Source organism: Lissotriton helveticus, chromosome 3_1, assembly GCF_964261635.1.
Source record: "Lissotriton helveticus chromosome 3_1, aLisHel1.1, whole genome shotgun sequence".
NCBI lineage: Eukaryota > Metazoa > Chordata > Amphibia > Caudata > Salamandridae > Lissotriton > Lissotriton helveticus.
The window spans coordinates 673,981,987-674,002,393 of NC_136061.1; the positions used below are offsets into that span (position 1 = coordinate 673,981,987).

Below are 20,407 nucleotides of genomic sequence, written 5' to 3' on the forward strand. Positions count from 1 at the left end.
GGTGGAGCATTGAGGACAATCCTCGCTGCTGTATTTTGGATCACCTGTAGTTTATTAAGTTGCTCCTCGTTAGCTCCAAGGAGCAAACCATTACAGTAATCCACCCTGCTGATGACAAGAGCCTGCACAAGCGTTTTCCTGTGATGGTCCGGTAGGTAGGGGAAGACTCGTCTAAGCATCCCAATAGCCCGAAAACCGGTACCGGCAACTTGATTTCCATGATCTTTGAATGTAAGTTGCTGATCAAGTAGCACTCCCAGGTTCCTGACCGTACTCTTGGGGATGGGGACAGGACCTAACTCCAAGGGCCACCAGTCCGATGACCAGTGTGTTGTTGCTTGCCCGAACAACATGACCTCGGTTTTCCCAACGTTACACTGCAGATAATTTGATGACATCCATTCTGCAATGGCTCTCATGTCATCTGCAAAAGATCTTTTTATTGCAGGTGTAAGTTTTTTGAAGGGAAAAAGGAGTTGGGTGTCGTCAGCGTACGACACCGGGGTGAACCCGATAGATCTTGCTAAGTTGGCTAGGGGGGCCACATACACGTTGAAAAGTGTAGGGCTCAAACAGGAGCCTTGTGGCACTCCCCTGTTGAGCTCCCTATAGGTGGATTTATGGGGGCCCAGCCTCACTTCTTGGAATCGACCAGATAGAAAGCTCTCCATCCACGCCAGAGCCCCCCCCTCCACGCCTACCTCCCTTAGACGGTTGAGAAGCACCACGTGAGACACCGTATCAAAAGCGGCGGAAAGATCCAGCAGCACCAGAATCACAGAGCTACCGTCATCCAGTGCCATTTTGATGTTATTGGTCACTGTTTGAAGGGCAGATTCTGTGCTGTGGTTTGGCCTGAACCCAGATTGTGAATAGTCCAGGCCTTCCGTCGCTTCAAGATGCTGAGAAAGATGGGTGTTCACGTGCCTTTCCGCAACCTTGCCCAAATAGGGTAAAAGGGAGATAGGTCGCAAGTTAGATAGGTCCGTCCATGGGGATGCTGCTTTCTTTCTTATCGGGTTCACCACCGCCTTTTTCCAGTCTGCAGGGACCTGACCTTTCATAAGGGAGGTGTTAATTACCTCCAGTATGGGGGGTCCCAGGAGAGAGATCAGAGGGCCAACCATTTTGGCAGGAATGAGGTCACTGGGAGATCCTGATTTAATGTGACTACAGAGGGAGAGAAGCTCTGTATTATCAATAGGAGGGAAGGATGTCCGAGGAGGTTTACTGCATATTGGCGGGGTCTGGAGAGAAAGTTTGTTGGTCTTATCAGTGATATTTTTAGCTGCTACTATTCTTTCGTAAATGGTATTTATTTTATCCTCAAAGAATAGTGAGACTTCATCGCATAAAACCTGCGAGAAGTCATCAGAGCTCTCACATGCAGTTGGTTTGATAGAATTTTGCAGAATTTTAAAGAGTTCCTTAGAACAGTTACCCGCCTCTGCTATCTGGTGCGTTAGGTGTTGTTTCCTAGCTAATTTTATATTTTTGTAATACTCTGATTGAGCATCTAGGAAAACTACACGACTGTCTTCGGTTTTCCTTTTCCTCCATGCCTTCTCAGCTCGTCTGCATTTTTGTTTGCCTGCTCTCAATTCATGGGTATACCAGTTTTCTTGTATAGACGCAGGATACTGCTTATGTCTTTTTAACGGAGCTATGATATCAATGGCTTGCTTGATAGAGACATTAAGTTTAGCTAATGCCGTGTCTGCTGTATCTGTTGCCAGAATATCAGGATTTGTCCAAACTTTCCTGTACTTTGTCAGCAGTCACTTTGTGCCATTGTCTTCGCCAGATAGGGGGGAGAGGAGCACTTTTAACAGATCTTGTTGGAGTCATTAATAAGAATTCCAACATGGAGTGATCTGTCCATGATATATCTTTTGCTGGGGAGCAAATTACTTTGGCGCAGTTGCAAAAGAGTATATCAAGCATATGTCCACCTTTGTGGGTTGGTCCATGGTTTTGTAATTCTAGACCTAGGTTACAAAGGTCCGTAATCAGAGCGGTAGATTCAGACAGTGTAGGCAGATCTACATGCGTGTTAAAATCACCTAGAAGAATAAAGTCTTCTTTGGATTTGAGGTGGGGGGCTAAAATTTCCTGGAGGCTGAGCGCAAAATTAGGGTTTGGTCCGGGAGGCCGGTAAATCAAAGCACCTTTCCAGGTAATATGGCTAGTTAAAGTAATTTTAAAAATCATGATTTCTAACTGTGAGTTCAGATGTTGTTCAATTATAGTGATTTTTATATGGTCCTTGTGTATAATTGCCAGGCCACCTCCTGTTTTAATTTCTCGATCTAAATGTTTGATCTTAAATCCGGATGGGATCCCCATTGCAATGGCAGTTATTGTGTGGGGTTTCAGCCATGTTTCAACAAGAAAACATATATCCGGCTGAATGGTGTTTATTAAATCCCAAACCTGATGTTGGTGTTTGGGTAACGATCGCACATTTAAAAGGAAGCTCTTCAAGCCCTGTGGGAGGGTATTTGGGTTGGAAGGAGGTGTGCTATTTTTGGAAAGACGCCGACATTGTAAACAGGAAAAGCCTCCCTCTACATGGTGCCATGAGATTTTGGTGTTACAACGCGTGGATGGTCTGAGGCTCAGTAGCATTTGGCCAGAGTAGGTAATTGTGTGGTTACCCTTACCGGTTGAGGCTCGTTGAGCAGTGTCAGAGTCCATCGTCCCTCGCCCCGTCCTGTCGCGGACGGGCGCAGACGGGCTTTTCTTCGGCGCTTCTTAGGCGCGCTCGAAGGCGCCCCCTGCGCGCAACCGCTGCGCGCTTGAAGGAAGGGCGTGGCTAAATAGCCCGGAGTGAGGTAGCCACTAGAGCGCTAACCTCAACTCCGGCAGAACCGGAAGTGCTGCCTGGCTCTTACCTGTCCGCCCTCCGCACAACGGCACTAATTGCCGAGTCGGACCGAGGCGGGCAGGCTCCAATATCGAGCCCAGGCAGACAGTAAAATGCGGGGAGAGAATTAGGGGGACAATTGAAGGCAAGTAAAAGTTGTCCTGATAAAAAGATTTTGCTTTAAAAATGTGTCCGCTAGTGCTTCTCTCAGCCCACGCACAGGTAACAGATAACTCACAGTGCAGCAGCGGGTCCGGGAGACACTGCCACCGTCTCCCTACCGCGCGCGCCCGAGAGTCAGGCCGGCCTAAATAGCCCGGAGTGAGGTAGCCACTAGAGCGCTAACCTCAACTCCGGCAGAACCGGAAGTGCTGCCTGGCTCTTACCTGTCCGCCCTCCGCACAACGGCACTAATTGCCGAGTCGGACCGAGGCGGGCAGGCTCCAATATCGAGCCCAGGCAGACAGTAAAATGCGGGGAGAGAATTAGGGGGACAATTGAAGGCAAGTAAAAGTTGTCCTGATAAAAAGATTTTGCTTTAAAAATGTGTCCGCTAGTGCTTCTCGCAGCCCACGCACAGTAACAAATCACAGATAACTCACAGTGCAGCAGCGGGTCCGGGAGACACTGCCACCGTCTCCCTAGCGCCATATCAAAAAAAGAACTAAAAACACTATGTCTGTCACATTTATCTCAAGTGCGCTTGTTGGGCGAAATAGGGAAGCCATCAGTCCAGCAATGCTTATTGATTCAGTCTGTTCCAACTATTCAACCATACCTTCAGTACAACCTAACTCAATACGAAAGATACCTCCTCACCCGTTTCAGGTTTAATTTATTCCACTATATGGTTTTATTCCCCAATCAAAATGATTGGTCCCATAACGTTTCTGTGTGTCCCTGTGACTCAACGTCTTTACAGTCCACAATCCACGTCCTTTTTTTCTGTAAATTCTATGTACCAATACGTAGCCGGTGGATAACACCACTATTAAAGGTTCTAAAGATCCACAAATGCCGCCCGGCCTTCCTGGTCTTACAGCTATTGCAAAACAACTTGATGGCAAAATCCACTGCACAGTTTCTTAAATTGTGTGTTAGGCACCGAACGAACCTCTGAATAGTTACTGTATAGCCTTTCTGAAACAATATGCACCGATAATATGTTTTTATAATACCTTTTGATATTAGAAAGAATGTGAATTTTAAAATAATTTTTATTGTGTTTTTATGTACTTTTATGGCTTTAAAAAATAATGGAAACCGAATAAAGATGATTTGATTTGACTGAGTAAAATAGCTATCTATTGTTTCTGCGACTCTAGAAATTGATTTCTTATTCTTGGGAAACAAAGTTATCCTGTTTATGCAGTTGTCAGAAACTAATCCCTTCTTGTGAATTCGAGAGTTTCTAGTGACCACTGAGCTAGCTGGCACTCACAATTAAGTTTAATATATTCAATAGAGACCTAGTCGACCTCAGTCCTACGTCTAAACTATATTATGTTATTCCAATGCACAGAGCCTATTGGGAATATAGAAACTACACTACAAAACGCGGCAGAGAGGTCGAGCAGAATCCGCGCAGCCCTCCCTTCCTTATCCACCAGCATTCAAATCTCCTCGGCAACAACTAAGACTGATTATGTGCAATGCTGAGGCTGAAGCCATATTGTGATGAATCCAAAAAATTATTTGCATTCAGAAAATGCCATCAGATCTTCTTTTATAGCCTTTTCCAGTATTTTCGCAGGTAGGGGTTGGCAGGAAATGGGGCAATAATTTTTGGGATCACCTGGATCAAGGGAAGGTTTTTTTTTTATTTATTTATTAGGGCACAATGACGGACTCCTTTTTTTCCTGCTACTGGATATTGACCTGAGGTCTGCCCATTGTTCAAAAATTTGGCAAAATGCACCGAAATCGTACTGGAAACCATTTGCATAACATATGGTCGGCAGGGGTCCAGAGGAGAACCTGACTTGGTGGTTTCAAGCTGTCTTATTACTCTATCTTCAGTTAGAGTGGTAAAACTATCAAGACTATTCTGCACTCCATTCAAAATTTCCATGCAACCCTAAAAGGAGAAGAACTGAAGGACAACTGTGTCTTGATTAGCGTAAACTTTCCGATAGGCGCAGTTTATCTTTTCTTAATAAAACTCTGCCAACTTGTTACAGAATGCTTGGTCCGGTGTGAAGAGCTTACCCTGGTCAAAGTTTGAGAGAATGGTAACAGTTTTAAAGAGTTCCCTCGCAGAGTCTTTAGCAATACTTATTTTTTCCAGTAAAATAAAAAAAAATCCTGAGCTAATTAGCGCTTAATACTAGTCGATGACTAATTTGTACTTATTTTGCTCTTTTACGTTGTCTTCTTTCCTCCATCTCTGTTCCTGAGCCCTGCATATTTGTTTAAGTTTTTTAGTGCAGAAGAGCACGACGGAGCAGCTGGATTTTTCCTATGACTTTTTATAGTTTGTTTCTGGAGCTAATCGAGTGACTGCAGAGTGTATCGAGTCTGTGAAATTTGAAGCAGCAACTTCAATATTAGTGTCCAATACTGGGCTACTATTTTTCAAAACTCGAGGCTATCAATTTTGCACCAGGGACGTGTTTTGGTGGGATTCCAAGAATTAGGAGAGCAAGATTTACTACCTTGAATGGCAAGTTTGAAAAGGACTGCTCTGTGATCTAACCATATCAGAGGTAAGAATTTGTTGAGGCTTATTGCTAGATTGTTAGTAAAAATCCAATCAAGAGTGTGATTAGCCTTGTTGGTAGGTAGATTAACTATCTCCCTGAGCTCCGTTTCAATACTTTCCTCAAGCAGCAGGGTGAAATTGTGAAACTCAATATAAGACTCCATGAAGGTCTAGACCGATGTAACAAAACTATCTCTTGGACCAGGTGGACGGCATACCAGGTTACCATTAAACATTGTGGTGTTATTAAATTTAAAAGCAAGCATCGGGGCTTCACCATCTAAATGAGCAGCAGGAGTGAACACTACCTTAAAGTGGTTGCAGATAATCTCGATTCATACCCCCACCCTCCTCCCCCTCCCCATTTGACTTTTCTATTTACTCTGTACAAATCATATCTGTCCAGAATTGCAATTTTCAGATCTGGGTCTGATGAAGCATCAGTCCAGGTTTCCGTAAGGAATACAAGGGGCCTGATTAGGAGTTTGACAGTCTGACCACCGAACCACCGTTGTGGCGGTCGTGAGAACGGCACCAAGCCAGCAGCATCCCGACCGCCACATTACCATTTTACCGCCGGGCTGGCGTTTTTGTGATGGCAGTGCCACGGAGGCGGCATGCTGCGGCTCATAGAGAGTCTGCAACACATGCCGCCACCTTGGCACCGCCACATGCATGTTTTTGCACTGTGTATTTTGCAAGATGTCCTGCATGGCGCACAGTGCAGGCATGACAGTGTAAGCAGAGGGGGTCACAACATGTACCCCTATGCACAAACGCCCAAGGGCAAAATCGCCCCGTGGCCCTTTCCCTGTCTTTCCGGCAATCTTTTCGTGGTAGAAAGGTCAGCAATAATGCAGGTCGTATCAGCACAGTGGTGCCGGCATCTGCACTGTTGCCATTGATCACTGCTATCCCCACCACTCCAGGATCCTGGCGGTGGCAGTGTTCTAGCGGCTGTTCGACTGCCATGGTCAAGATTGGAGAGCCGAGGAGGCGGCGGTCGGACCGCCACTACGGGTACGGTTGCTTGCCTTGGGATCGCCGTATTCCGAATCGGGCCCTAGGTCCGGAACATAACAGTTTATAAATTCAGCAAATTCATATTCATGTTTGACAAGGGTCCTGGTGTTTAATAGCACACAAGAAAGCGACTCAGAAGACGCTCCTAGGACCTGGGTGGAATATGTGGGAGTTACCGGCATGTTGTTACTAGTACGCCATGTTGGATTTGAGCTAAAGGCATAATTGCATGCAGGGCATTGGAATTGATTTTTATTAACATTGCAGTTGTAAGCATCATTGCAGCTTTGCCTACCTTTCTGCAGATATCAAGCAGCTCGTCCCTCATGTAGGCCAGGTTGGAAAAATGACCAGGTGTCCTGGCGCACGGTGCAGACTGGACATGGACGGGTGCAGACAGGCTTGCCTTTGCTACCGGGTCCTCTAAAAGGGATGGCATAGAGGGCCCGTATCGTGGGTGTGGCCGGCTTGCCAGGGATGTAGACATGCCTCTGAAGGCGAAAAACGGGGGGACAAACTAAAAGGCAAACTGGGGTCCAGCAACCCCTTTCTTACCTGACAGGCTCCCTTGCAAGGTAAGAGGTACTGGGAACCCAAAAGCAAACTAAATTAAGCTTGGAAATCCAAATTCATAAACACATTAAAACTAGGCGAACTAACCCAGGAATCGGTGAGATTTAAAAACAGGTGTTAGGCCCCTCCCAAAGATGGCCACAGTGCATGCCAGTACAAGGTAATGAAAGAGCCGATTTCATGTTAGCTCAGAGGACATTGCACGGACACGCTACCCGGTCCTCTTAAAGGGCTGGCATAGAGGGTCATGACAGTTGCCGACTTGCCAGGAATGTAGACATGCCTCAGAAAGCGAACAATGGGGGGGGAGGGGGGAACTGGATTTCAGCAACTCCGTTTGTACCCGACAGGCTCCCCTGCAAGTTAAGAGATACTGGGAACTAGAAGCAAACTAAATATAAAGTGTGAAAATGCAAACTCTAAACACATTAAAACTGGGCTAACCAACCCAGGAATCGTCGCACTAAAAAACAGGAACCAGGCACCTCTCGAAGATGGCCACAGTCCATGCCACTACAAGGCAATGAAACAGACGATTGAGTGTCCACTCAGAAGACGCAAGCTTTGTTTCTGACTTGGGTAGGTCTTTTGGAAGAGGTGGAGATCAAAGAACTGTTGTCTCTGGCGGAATCTCTCTTTCACATCAACATGCTGGAGTTGGGGGATTCACTTGACATTGAAGGCCTTCCTCCCAACCATCAGGGCTAACGAGCACAGATTCTCATGTACAACACAGCCGATATGTGGTCCTGCAGCAAACAGGGCAGTATGGGGTCCTGGGCTCTGTGCCAGAAGGCTCTACACCACTGTATGTGATTGAAAACTCGGGGCATCTCCCTGACTGCCCAGCACCTGGAAGGATTTTTAAACACCAGGGCTGACTAACTCTGCTGATGTTGCTTAGGGGATCACGAATGTCAGAAGCACTCCAAAGTAACACAGGAGTCTTCCAGCAATGGAGAGAACCCTAGCTTGATCTTTTTGCCACCACAAGGAAAGTGTTGGAGTTCCCAATGCTGTTCTCCTTCAGAGAGGCCTTCCATCTTAACTGGGGGTCCAGAATGCTATTTGCCTCCCCCCGCCCCCGTTACAGAGTGCTGACAAAGTTCAAGAAAGACCAGGCCCAAGTCAGCCTTGTGGCTTCGAACTGGGTGATAGCCAGAACTCCCAGCCATGAGCAGCTGTCCTATGATCACTTTTCCCTTTCGTGAGGCCCTCCTGTCGCAGATGCAGGACCAGGTACTTTACAACCAACACCTCCATGCATGGAGATTTAACCGTGGCAGCTGATGGCTCCCTCCTGAAGTTATTGATGTAATCTTGGGAGCCAGCCGCCCATCCACCAAAACTGTGTACACAGGATGCCAGGAGAAATTTGTTGTCTGGTGTTTCTCATGTTCTATCATTAAATGCACATTTGTCTGATGTACTCTTGTTTTGTCTTTCTTTGGCCCAGGAAGACCTTGCTGTGGCAACAGTTAAGGGTCTTCTTTCGGCTATTTTGGCCTTCTTAAGTTCACCAGATCATCTGCCTCTCTACAAGTCACCTGTTTTGATGTGTTTTTGAATGGGCTGATACACAAGTTCCCACCAACACCTTTTGTGTTGCCTCAATGGTATCTTAATTTGGTTCTCGCCTATCTTATGTGTGCTCGCTTTGAGTTGATGAACAGCTATAATCTGTGAACTGACCATTGTGACGGCATTCCTTATCTGCATGACATCTGCCAGGTGAGCAAATGAACTTCAGTCATTGTCGATGATACAACCATACACCTCATTCTTAACCGAGAAGCTGGTCCTCAAGACAAAAGTGTCATTCCTACCAAAGGTAGTCACACCCTTCCACATAGGGCAATCCATCAGCTTGTCGCAGTGCTTCACCCTTCCAAGGAAGAACAACAACTTCACTACATCCACCCTAAGAGGGCCCTTAGTTTCAACATTGATTGGCCTAGAGAGTACCAAGAGGATCACCAACTGTTGGTTTCTCTATAGCAAAAAAGAGCAATTCACTGCAAAAGAGTACAATCTCCTGATGGATTGGGCTTTGCATCAAGATCTGCTACAGGATGGCCAAAACAAAAAGTAACCCCCAGAAATGTATGCAATCTCACTCCACCAGAACAAAAGCAGTTACCACTGTGCTGGTGCATTGTTTGGCAGTTCTGGACATTTGCCAGGCCATTACCTGGACGTCTTGCCACATGTTCGCAAATTACTGCCTGGACAGCCAGGATGGGGATGGGCATTCTGCCCAATCTGTCCTGCATGATTTCCTGGTCTGAACCATTAACATACTCACCACCTGCAAAGGTACTCCTTTGGTATCTATTCACAAGTTACGAAATTTGCAGTGGAAGTTTCTATCAGAAGGACAATTTGCTTTTCTTCTGTACTGCCTTTTCAGGTGGAGACTCGAACTACAGATACCTTCCTGACCCACCCTCCTTCCTGTTCTGAGGAATGGACTTATACAGTCCATTAATAAGATCCCAATCAAGACAAATGCACACTGAACATATTCTGATTGATATGGGATCCGTGTTAAATGGTGCGGACATAGATCAGAAAGAAACTGAATCAGTGCACAGAGTTGGCACTGGTATAGTGCCTCCAACGTCACATCCAGGGCGGGACAAATCCATCTGGGAGGCATATAGCGCTACTTATCTTTGCACAAGGGAATTGCCTTAAAAATTCTCTGGATCCAGTCTGGCGCCTGGGGAAATTTACAAGGTGAGGAATCTGCAGTTTGTTAGAGTCTCTACTAGAAAAGTACTTACCGTAGGCAAGTACTATGTTCATTTAAACTTTCTCAGTGGTCTGCTTTAACGGCCTTGAGTGAATATCTAGTTTTTTCCCCTTTATTTATCTTAATTTTTTATTTCAGGATACTGTGGTGGTCAATGATCGGTGGTGTCAAAACTGCTCTTGCCATCATGGAGGATTCTACAATTGTGTCGATAAGTACAAGCCTGGTGTTCTGCCGGACCACAAGTGGGAGATGTGTACATCAATTGATACGTATTCTTGGGGCTATCGGAGGAACATGGAAGTGGATCAGCTCATGGGTGAAAGTAGCATAATTCATGTGAGTTGTTTACTGTTCAAAACATTATTTGTGTATGTACACACGCTCAGCAGGGGGTTGTAGGTAAGTAAAATCGGCTTGTGTTTGTTGATTTTCAATGACGTGGCAAACTGTAGCTTTCTTTGTGGGGCCCCATGAGTGTTCCTTTAAGACGATTGCCGTTTCCTAATAGTTGTCAAAACACACCTTGGTTGATTCCAGCACATTGGTCTATATGCACAGTGATTGTGTGCATGTAGTCTTCCCATTTAGCATCATTTTCATCTTTTTAATTTAAGCCCAAAAAAAACTTTGGCTGCTGCTTGTGCAGTGCCCTGTGATGCTTGAGGCGGTTTTCTTGCATTGTGGCTTTTAGCGGAATCTTTGCAAGCTGCCTTCTGCCTGCTGACAGACTACTTTGGGCACATGTATAGAGATTCTTGATCCAAAAGAACATGGACAAGAAGGCCCTTTCAAGCATTCTGTTCATGGTTGTGAGAAGTTGGCCTGGTATATGCTGTCCACTAGTTATAGTGAGTACGTTGCACCAGTCCACACAACCCTTATTGATGATTAGGTTAAAGATAACCTTTATTGAAAGCTATCCTAGTGGTAGCTATGGAGAGCAGCCTTCAGGCTAAGTCTTGAAGGAATTTAAAACAGCTTGGTTTACCAGATTATAACCTCTTGAATGACCAAGTGAAAGGAGAACCACACAAGATATATATAAAATATATGTTTTTATTACTAAATACTCTCTACTAACATCTTTATGAGATAATAATAATACTTTTATTTGATTTATAAAAAAAATCATAAAAGGGTGGGTCTTACCACCATACAAACATGTACATCGTGGAGTCAGCATAAAAACAGCATTAAAATCACCTGAGAAATAATAAGTTCAAAAAGAAAAAAAAGGGAAGAAAAAAAAAGAACATAATCTTAGCAAACTTACACAAGTATACAATCGCAGTGTGAAATTATGAGAATGTGGCTGGGGGAAGGTATGACTATCTCATTGGAACTACGAAACAACTGATGATTGTTCTTGGAAAAAGTACAAATGCTTAGGGGAATAAATGAATTTGATGGAGGGTGCGCATTTTGACTCAGAATGGAGAACACTGCCTGGGAAAGTGGAAAATAAAGGGATGTCCATTAGGAAGGGAAGTGGGAGTCCAGGGGCAGCCGTAATGAGACCGGTTGGCCAAGGTCATCTTTAATTTCTGCCTTGTTTTCTAGCTCTTCTGCAGCATGAGCCAGAAATTTTATAGTTTTGCAGGCTAGTTGTATCCGGAACCCGCTGAGGCATTCTATCACAGCCGCCCTGCAAGTTCTCACCTGAGCTTCTCTTAAAAGTGGTAGCAAAAGCGTTTTCCTTAGTTTTTGCAGAGCCGGGCATATACATGTTAAGTGCAATAAAGACTCTATGGCATTGCCACAGGTGCGACAGGCAGAGGTTAACCAGGCCTGTTGCCATTTGGGGGTGAGGTCTTTACTCGAGAAGCATCCCAGCCTCAGGAGGCTTAATTTCCTCTTATAATAGTCCCTAAAACAACCTTGCAAGTATGGCTGAGCTTTCAGATGTTTGTAAGTTGGCATCACAATCCAGGCATGGCTTTTTCCGGCCACTACGGCTTTGTCCATTAGCAGCGATGCTTGTTTGATGGCTTTGTTGGTAAGGTGTTTAAAAGCGTTGTATGATATAGGTGACAGCCAGGCTTCTTCCAGCTTTAATGAAACAAGTGCTTGCCTAAGGGATTTGTATGTTGAATTAGAGGACCCGTCCTGTTTTTCGACCTCTAGCCAGCAGAGATGGGCATGGGTGTTATCTTCAGCGTCCCTCACGCGCCAGTAGTATTTGGCCAGAGCACCTTGTCTTGCCGGAATCTGATTGGTCAGTCCGTATTCCAAACGTATTTGGGCTTGTGAGATGTGTCTCGGGATCGAGAAGAGGTTTTTAAACAGTCTGGATTGGGCAAGATTTAGCGCTGTGGAGTCCCTGGTTGCCATCATTTCCGAGCCATATGTGAGCGATGGCAAGAATTTGGCAGCTACGATCTTTAGCATATGGCCGGTAGAACTAACACTTAGATGTTTTTGTATAGTTTTAAAGGCGAATTGAAGCGGTTTGGCTTTTGACTTCCCCAGTTCTAAGTGGTGGTTGTACTTTAATTGATGGTCAAGTGAAATGCCCAAATATTTATATTTGTCCACCTGTGTCAATATGGAAGAATGTATCCTCCATACAAATTTTGTTTTTTTCTTTCGGAAGCTGGAGAAGCATAAGATATTTGATTTTTTGAGGTTTATAGTTAATTGTGCTTTAGTGATGTATAACGCGAGTTTGGAAATCAAACTTTGTAGGCCGATCGGGGTTTTTGAGAGGAGCACAATGTCGTCTGCATATTGTAGACTAACTATGGGTGTTTGGCCCAGTTTTGGTGGATCTCCCTGGATTGTACGTAGATCACTTTCTAGGTCTGCAGTGTAGATGTTGAAAAGGCTAGGGGCCAACACGCAGCCTTGTTTTAGGCCGTTCAGAGTTATGAATTTCTTAGTTAGCCATCGGCCGTCTCCTTTTTTTATTTGAACCGAGGTGTCCGTGTATAGCTCTATTATTGCTCCCAGTAGCTTTGGCGGCGCGCCCCAGGCTTTCATTTTGGCCCAAAGTTTGGATCTAGGCACTTTATCGAAAGCCGCTGTCAAGTCTGAAAAACAGGTGTAAAGCGTGGAGAAATTATCGATTGCCTTTTTAGCCAGGAGGGTTAGTGCGGATAGGTTTGTGAAAGTGCCCATTCCAGCCCTAAAGCCTGTTTGTGTCGGAGGAATTAGCCCTTTGCTGCTGACTCAGGATTCCAGTTCTACCAAAAGATTTGGTGCATAGACCTTGGCCTCTACATCTATTAAGGCTGTTAACCTATAATTATTTGGATCTGAGCGGGGCCCTGATTTGTGTATCGGGTGTAAAATACTGCCCCTCCAGGAGTCCGGAATTTTCCCGGTGCTTAGCCTGTGACAAAACAAGGGAGATAATTGGCTGGCCCAAAACTTTGAATCTTGCCTAAATAGGGACTTGGGGAGGCCATTTGGACCAGGGGCTCCATCTTTGAGATTAGAGAACAAGGCACACAATAATACAGTAATAGAACAACAGTAAATAGCTTAATACACAGCAGGCTCCAGGGGGAGACCAAACCATAAAATAAGAAGGTGGTATAACAACCACGACTTGTATTGTATTGTATGGCGTATTTGTATAGCGCAGACTGTCACCCAAAGGGTATCCTGGCGCTTGACTTGATCAGCCATACACAATATTATGCTGCCTCAATCTTTACGCTATCCTGGGGAAGAGGTGTGTTTTTAATCCCTTTTTAAAGGAGGAACGATCCTCCTTGCTTCTCAAGGGCAAGGGTAGAGCATTCCACAGCTTAGCTGCAGCGAACCTGAAGGAGCGTCCGCCCATCCGAATCCTCATAATTTTAGGGATTATCACCAGGCAGGCTGATGAGGAACGAAGGGGTCTAGTAGGCGTATACCAGGAGAACATCATCTGCAGCGAGGACGGCCCCTGGCCATGGAGAGCACTAAAAACAAGACATAGTGCTTTAAAATCAATGCGATGGGCAATTGGCAGCCACTGGAGATCCATAGCGCCAAGGAAGAGGAGTCCAGAGGCCGTCTGGAAAGAGCCAGCTTAGCAGCCATATTCTGCACTCACTGCAATTTACCCACTAGGGTAGCTGGCGCACCCAGAAGTAGCGCGTTGCAGTGGTCAAGCCTGCTTAAGATGATACTATGCACTACCTCTGGGCGGGCATGAGCCGGGAGGAAAGAGAAAATCTTCCGCAATGTTCGGAGCAGCAACATACACGTAGCCACGGTTTTATTGACAAACGTGTCTAGCTGTAGATTAGATTCGAACAACACACCCAGATTCCGAGTTGAGACTGTCGCTGCCCCCGTGCCCTGGAAAGAGGAAGGCCAAAAGTCCGGTGGCAAATGCCGGGAAATGCGATCCATTGAGCAGTGCAGTATCTCGGTTTTTGAGCTGTTGAATTGCAGAGAATTCAGACTCGGCCATTCTGCGGTAGCTGTCATGCAGCAATGGTAAGTCTCCTGTGACACAGCATCCCTACCCTCAAACGAGAAGATAAGTTGCGTTTCATCGGCATAATTGATAACCGCAATGCCAAAAGACTTGATCAGGCTGACCAGGGGACGGAGGTATAGATTAAATAGAATAGGGCTAATGGCCGACCCTTGAGGTACGCCCTGCCCCACTTTCCTGATGTCAGAACGGTAGGGCGGCAAGGCTACCACCTGGTGTCTATTACCAAGGTAAGAGACCAACCAGTCCAGGGCCAGGCCAGATACCGCAATCTCCTCAAGTCTCCTGATCAAAATGGCATGGCTGACCGTGTCGAACGCGGCCGACATGTCGAGCAGCACTAAAAAGGCTGCTCGACCAAGGTCGACATGCGAACGAAGGTCGTCCAGAGCGGTAACCAATGCAGACTCAGTACCGTGGGCTGGCCTGAAACCAAACTGAGCCACGTCCAAGCAGATGTTAGTCTCTATAAAGCTGGACAGATGTTTTGTCGCCAGTTTCTCAAAGATCCTAATTGGGAGAGGAAGCAGTGAGATAGGCCTATAATTTGCTGAGCAAGTAGGATCCAGTGTGTCCTTTTTCAGAAGCGGCGATACCACGGCCAGCTTCCAACAGTCCGGAACCCGAGCAGTACTGAAGGACTGGCAGCAGATGGCATGAAGAGGGGGGAAAAGCTCCGCATGGAACAGTTCCCAATATTTATATGGCAACGGGTCGAGTGGAGAACCCGAAGAGATCCCGTCCGCCACAGAACAAAAATCCTCAAAGGACGGGAGGGGGAAGCTGTTCAACCGGGCTTGCCTAGCGTCCATCTCCAAGGTCTTAAGGGTAGACCCCAGTGTAGAGTTAGACATGGCTTGGGGAGCCGAGATGACCGGAGTGCCAAGATTGCTCAGGATGGAGGTGATCTTGTCCTCAAAGGCCTTTGCTAGGGAGTCGCAGAGCAGTTGGGAGGCCAGGATGTCATTGGAGGCACAAGCAGGGCGAGATAAATCCCTGATTATCTTGAACAGGGCCTGAGATTTATTTGCCGCTGACAATAGCGTCTCCTCAAGGAAACTGGCTTTGGCACACTTGATCTGGGATTTGTAAGCCAGTAGTGCCTGTTTAAAGAGAGCCTTGTCAGACTCAAGATACTGTCTCCTCCAGGCACGCTCTGCACGTTTACACTGGAGCTTCAGCTGGAAAAGCTCCTTGGAGAACCAAGGCACCCTGTCTCTGATTCCCCGCAAAGGAGCCAATTCGTCCAGTGAATTAGAGATTTTCTGACTGAGGATCACATAACTCTCCTCCGCACTACCTCCCAAGGAGAAGCCTTCTGCCAGCAGGGTAGGCAGGCTCGACTGTTTCAGGAGCCTTAACCATTGCCTACCAACCTTTGAAGTGGCTCCAGTCCTGCCGCTCTTCAACGAATCGGCAGGGAGTAGCAGAGAGAAATGGACAAGGGCATGGTCCGTCCAGCATTGGGGGGTGATGTTCCGTACCGACACCCGACTAGCATCTGCAAGGATCAGGTCCAAAGCATCACCCTTTGAGTGAGTCGGAGAAAGTACCAGTTGCTGCAGATGGATATTGCCGCAGGACTGAACCAGTTCTTTACAAGCTAGATCCTTCCGGCCACAGATTAAAATCTCCCAGGACCATAATCCTAGTATGGGAGTTGGAGAGCTCGTAAATAAGATCTACCAACTCAGGTATGGCAGACAAGGCATTGGCCGGGGTCTATAGCACAGCAACCCGGAGTATAAGACACCTCCTTGTCCTTTTAAGGAGAAGCCCATTAGTTCGCATCCCGGGATTTCTCTCGTCTCTAGCTTGGAGATATCCAAAGTTTCTCTATAGATGAGGCCTATGCCACCACCTCTAGACCCTACCCGAGGCTTGTGTCTAATTTTGTAGCCCGGGGGGCAGGCAAGACCCAGTTCTACCGTGCTATCCGCTCTAGTCCATGTCTCTGTCATACAGAGCATGTCTAACTCGTGAGACTCTGAGTAGTGCAATTTCGTCGTGGTGCTTGCTGAGAGATCTGACGTTAAGCAATCCGCAGGACATGGTCTCCTGACGGTTAGCAGTGGAATGAGACTGACAGCTTGGTATCGGAGAGGGGTCCATACTTATGAGCTCGTCTCTCGAATAGGTGATGTGGTAGGTAGCTGAGAGGCAGCATTCCCAGCGCCCGGCGCGACCTGTGCGCTAACGGGCGCAAACGGGCTTACCTCTGGCGCACCTACGTCGCGCCCGCTGCGCGCCTACGCTGCGCGCTTGGGAGGTGTCCATCCTTTATACCGTAGATCGCGGAAGTCCTGTGAGGGCAAGCCGCTGGCCCCCTCAACCAAGATGGCGCCTAAGCTGTGTCGCCTCCTGGAACCCCCCACCCAATATGGCGGCGAAAGGACGGCGCAAAGCGGACCCAGCCCACCCTGGACGTCCCTCTGTCCCGCAAGTGCGGGTGACCAACAATTAAAATGCGGGTAAGTTCTATCAAGGATTCCCTGTGTTCCTAGTGTGGCAGTGTGCCAGAGAGCGCCTGCATCCAATACTCGCGCAGCGCGATTAAAGCGAGTGGCAAGGCTATTTAAATTTTTAAAATCTAAGCGAGGTGCAAATCAGGAAAATAAAATATTAAAACAGCACGATCGCGCAGGTCAGCAAGTCTTGACTTGCTGACTTGACTAGGCTTGACTAGACTTGACTAGGAACAGTGCCTAGAGCACGTAGAATCGCTGGGACCCCAAGGAAGTGACACAGGGGACCCAAGGGGGACGCGTGCAGTGTGAGAACAATCCTATGGGAAAGTCGCGGTTGGAATTTTAAAGTTTAAGGACATTTAGGAGAGGACTTTGAGCAAACCCTTTCAGACTTAGAAGGTTCTAAGGCCAGCACTCATGTGCTCACCGGAGTACTCGTGTTACCTAATCCTGGGAAGCCAGGTGCTAAGGTGTCAAACGGTGTCGTATCTTATTCGTTTTCAATGGCGTGATGCTGCAAAGTGCTGCTGCCGTGAAGAGGAAAAGTGTCCAGTGTGATCCAAGCTTAGATCGGAGCTGTGAAGAACCTGAAAGCACAGGGGACAGAGTCTAGGTCACTTGCCAGTGACCAGGGGCTCAGTAGACGAATGCCCCCCGAATTCAGGTGCGAAGAGGTGAAGCTTGACTCTGCTGCCACGGTGACCAGGAGTCGTCGCCGATGACCAAAGTCCGCATACGAGCTGTCTGATGAAGGATGTTGAATGCTGGGGGTCGGTCTCTGGATTGAAGACCAAGAAGCCTTGGCAACTGCAACCCACGCGGTGATAGAAAATATGCTTCAGTGAGGACTAGCAAGGCCGTGGGGACTCCCCAAGCTATGGAGAGTCAGGGCATGTCAGGAGCAACCAGGAAAGCCCACGGAAAGTCAAAGTTACCTTCACAGGGACCCACAGGTCGACGGACCAGGGATCGCGAAGGGACCTCAAGAGGAATCACAAAATACCAGCCCACGGAATTCTCGTGGAGTGTAGGCCGGTAATCTTCAGTGGAAACACGGCTCAGGCGTGTACAGGTAGCCCAAGCACAGCCTCAGGGATCGCCAAAAAGCATATGCTACTGTAAATGTGCACGGTGTCCAGGGGTTCGGGTTGCGCGGTCCCCATGAGGGCTGCGGGTCTCGGGCTTGCTGAGAGCACTAGTCTGGCTCGGGGAAGCTTAGGAACCCACTCCTTCAGAGTCCGTCAGGATCTGCTTAGATGCAAACTGGTCAGATGCGTTGAGGTGCCAGCCTTGCAGGGGAGTAACTCTTTTACTCCAAGGGCTATTCTTCAGTCGTCCAGCAAAGGGTAGATCGTCGAAGGATACTTGGTTTCTGTAGCAGAGTTTAGTCCAGGTAAAATCTAAAGTTCTGTAGCCAGGGGTTCCTACTTTATACCCAAGGAAGGGGTGGGACAAACTCTGGGGACCCACCTATGGGAGGGTCAGGACAGGGGGATGGCTACACCCATGTCCTTTTTCCAGTTTCACTCCAGAGCAGGGGCTGAGTGCCCCTGCAACCAGTTTGAGCTGGACTATGCAAAGGGACACCAAATGTGCCCCCTTGGAGTGCACCCGCCCAGCCCCAATACACTAAAGCCTGTCTGGAAGGTGACCGGAAACCTATTGTCCAACCTCCCCTGTCGGAGTTTCATCCAACAACAGGAGGGCAGACGCGTGTCTGTGGCTGGCAGCATCCATCTTGTGATGCCAGGGTCGAGAAAGCTGGTACCGGGTGTATCGGTGCTGTCATATTTCTTCCTCTAGGAGGGTGGAATCATACCTCCCCCACCAGTATTGGCGGGGAGGTATGATTCCAAGGTGTATGACACCAAACACGACATGTTTCCTTGCAGCCATTTCAAAGTTAGCATTTACCGCGAGGTTATAATGCACTCAAGAGTATATGGTTGGCTGCATCACAGAACAACCCCGGAGAATAGATTCTGACGGCTGCAGAGGGGCCCTGCTCATGTATGGGCACCCTCTCACACAAAACCCAGCACCCTGCTTTCAGGATTGATAAGGCCTGCCATAGTTTATATTTGTAGTGATATAAGGTAGATATAGGGAACCTATATCTAAGTAAGGGGTGCATACACCACCTTACACCGGCTGCTGTAGCAGACCTGTTGTGTCATTTCGAATGGTCTCCCAGGGGTGGCATAATACATGCTGCAGCCCCTGGGAGGCCTCTGGGGTACCTATGCCTTGGGTCTATAGTATACCATATACTAGGGACTTATAAGGGTAACACAGAATCCAATCTGGAGTGTACCTAAAGTACATGCAATCAATTTAGAGGAGAAAGCAGCTATGCTGGGGTCCTGGATAGCAAGATCCCATCCAGATTAATTCGAAAACAGTGAAACATCAGCAAAAAGTGGGGGTAACTACACGAAGCAGATCCTACTCTCCTACACAGTTCACCTATTGAATGCTCCTCATGGTCTGCACCTAGTTAAACGTCTATCAAGGATCTTTTACATATTTGTAAACACGTTATAAAGGACTGATTGCACAAATGTTCTATGCACTAAGAGATCAAGACATAATGCTTTCTCCCAGTTCTTTTGAGGGGTGCTCCTGGCTGGCAGTGCAGTGCACCTAGGGATTGGATTGTGTTTCCCACCCCTGAAGAAGAGTGTTTCCTTTTATTTATTTGAGATCAAAGTCCTAATGATTCTTTAGTACTTCTGAGCTTCTAGACAGTTCAGCAAATACATGGCAGTGCCCTCCAGAGTCCACCATGGGGACAATTGCAAGTACACTCTGGAATATTTGATTAACTTTGTATGTACCGGAGTCTCTTGGATTGTTCTCAAACAGGAAAGCTTCTAGTTATAGAAAACTCTGAACATGATTACTATGGGGCATACTAAATACCAAACCGCTCATGAGAGTTCTACCCTGAGGAAAGTTTATCATGCATCATTCACTTAACAGCAGACTAAGAATTGCCTCCTACTTCTATGAAACTCCTTTAGCATCCTCCTCTTGGCCACTAACTGACCACAGCATTCTCTCCATCACTGAAACATTGCATATATTGTCCCTATGAAGGCATGCCTAGAACTATTGGGCTTCTTGGCACCATGTGTTCCACCAGGGAACTATTTACGACCCTAGCCATAGTAGTCCCACCGAGGTGTTCCCAAGGACCACTTTGTACATCATAGACCTTCTCCACTCTAGCTGTATCTTCTGATAGTGGATGGCATCCGTTCCAATCAGTACCTCCTCCAACCCTAGCCAATATTACACTTTTTCATCATTGTCCATCTCTGGTTTTAGTTTAGATTTGTAAAAGGTTTGGTTGTGTTTTTTTTTTTTGGGGTGGGGGGGATCCAGATTAAAATATAGACGTTAATTCTCCACCTTTCTTTAGGAGGCACCATCACTAAAATGGAGTAAAGGCCTTGTTGTTTCAAGCCAACTGTTTATGGGGGGCAGGAGGGGAGGGGATCTCGAGACACAGCTAATAATTTTTTGATTTGTTGACATTTGAAGTATATTTGTATCCTTTGGTTTTATAATTTGCTTTGCTTTT

General features: G+C 46.9%; 1 protein-coding gene across 1 annotated transcript in view; it reads left to right on the forward strand.

Moving 5' to 3' along the window:
• The window catches only part of FUCA1 (alpha-L-fucosidase 1), a 113,218-nt gene that overhangs the window by 77,550 nt on the left and 15,261 nt on the right, over nt 1–20,407 (forward strand). The window contains exon 5 of the mRNA XM_078680819.1: nt 10,057–10,257. Coding sequence (XP_078536945.1) covers nt 10,057–10,257 — 201 coding nt within the window. The remainder of the gene's footprint in view (nt 1–10,056; nt 10,258–20,407) is intronic.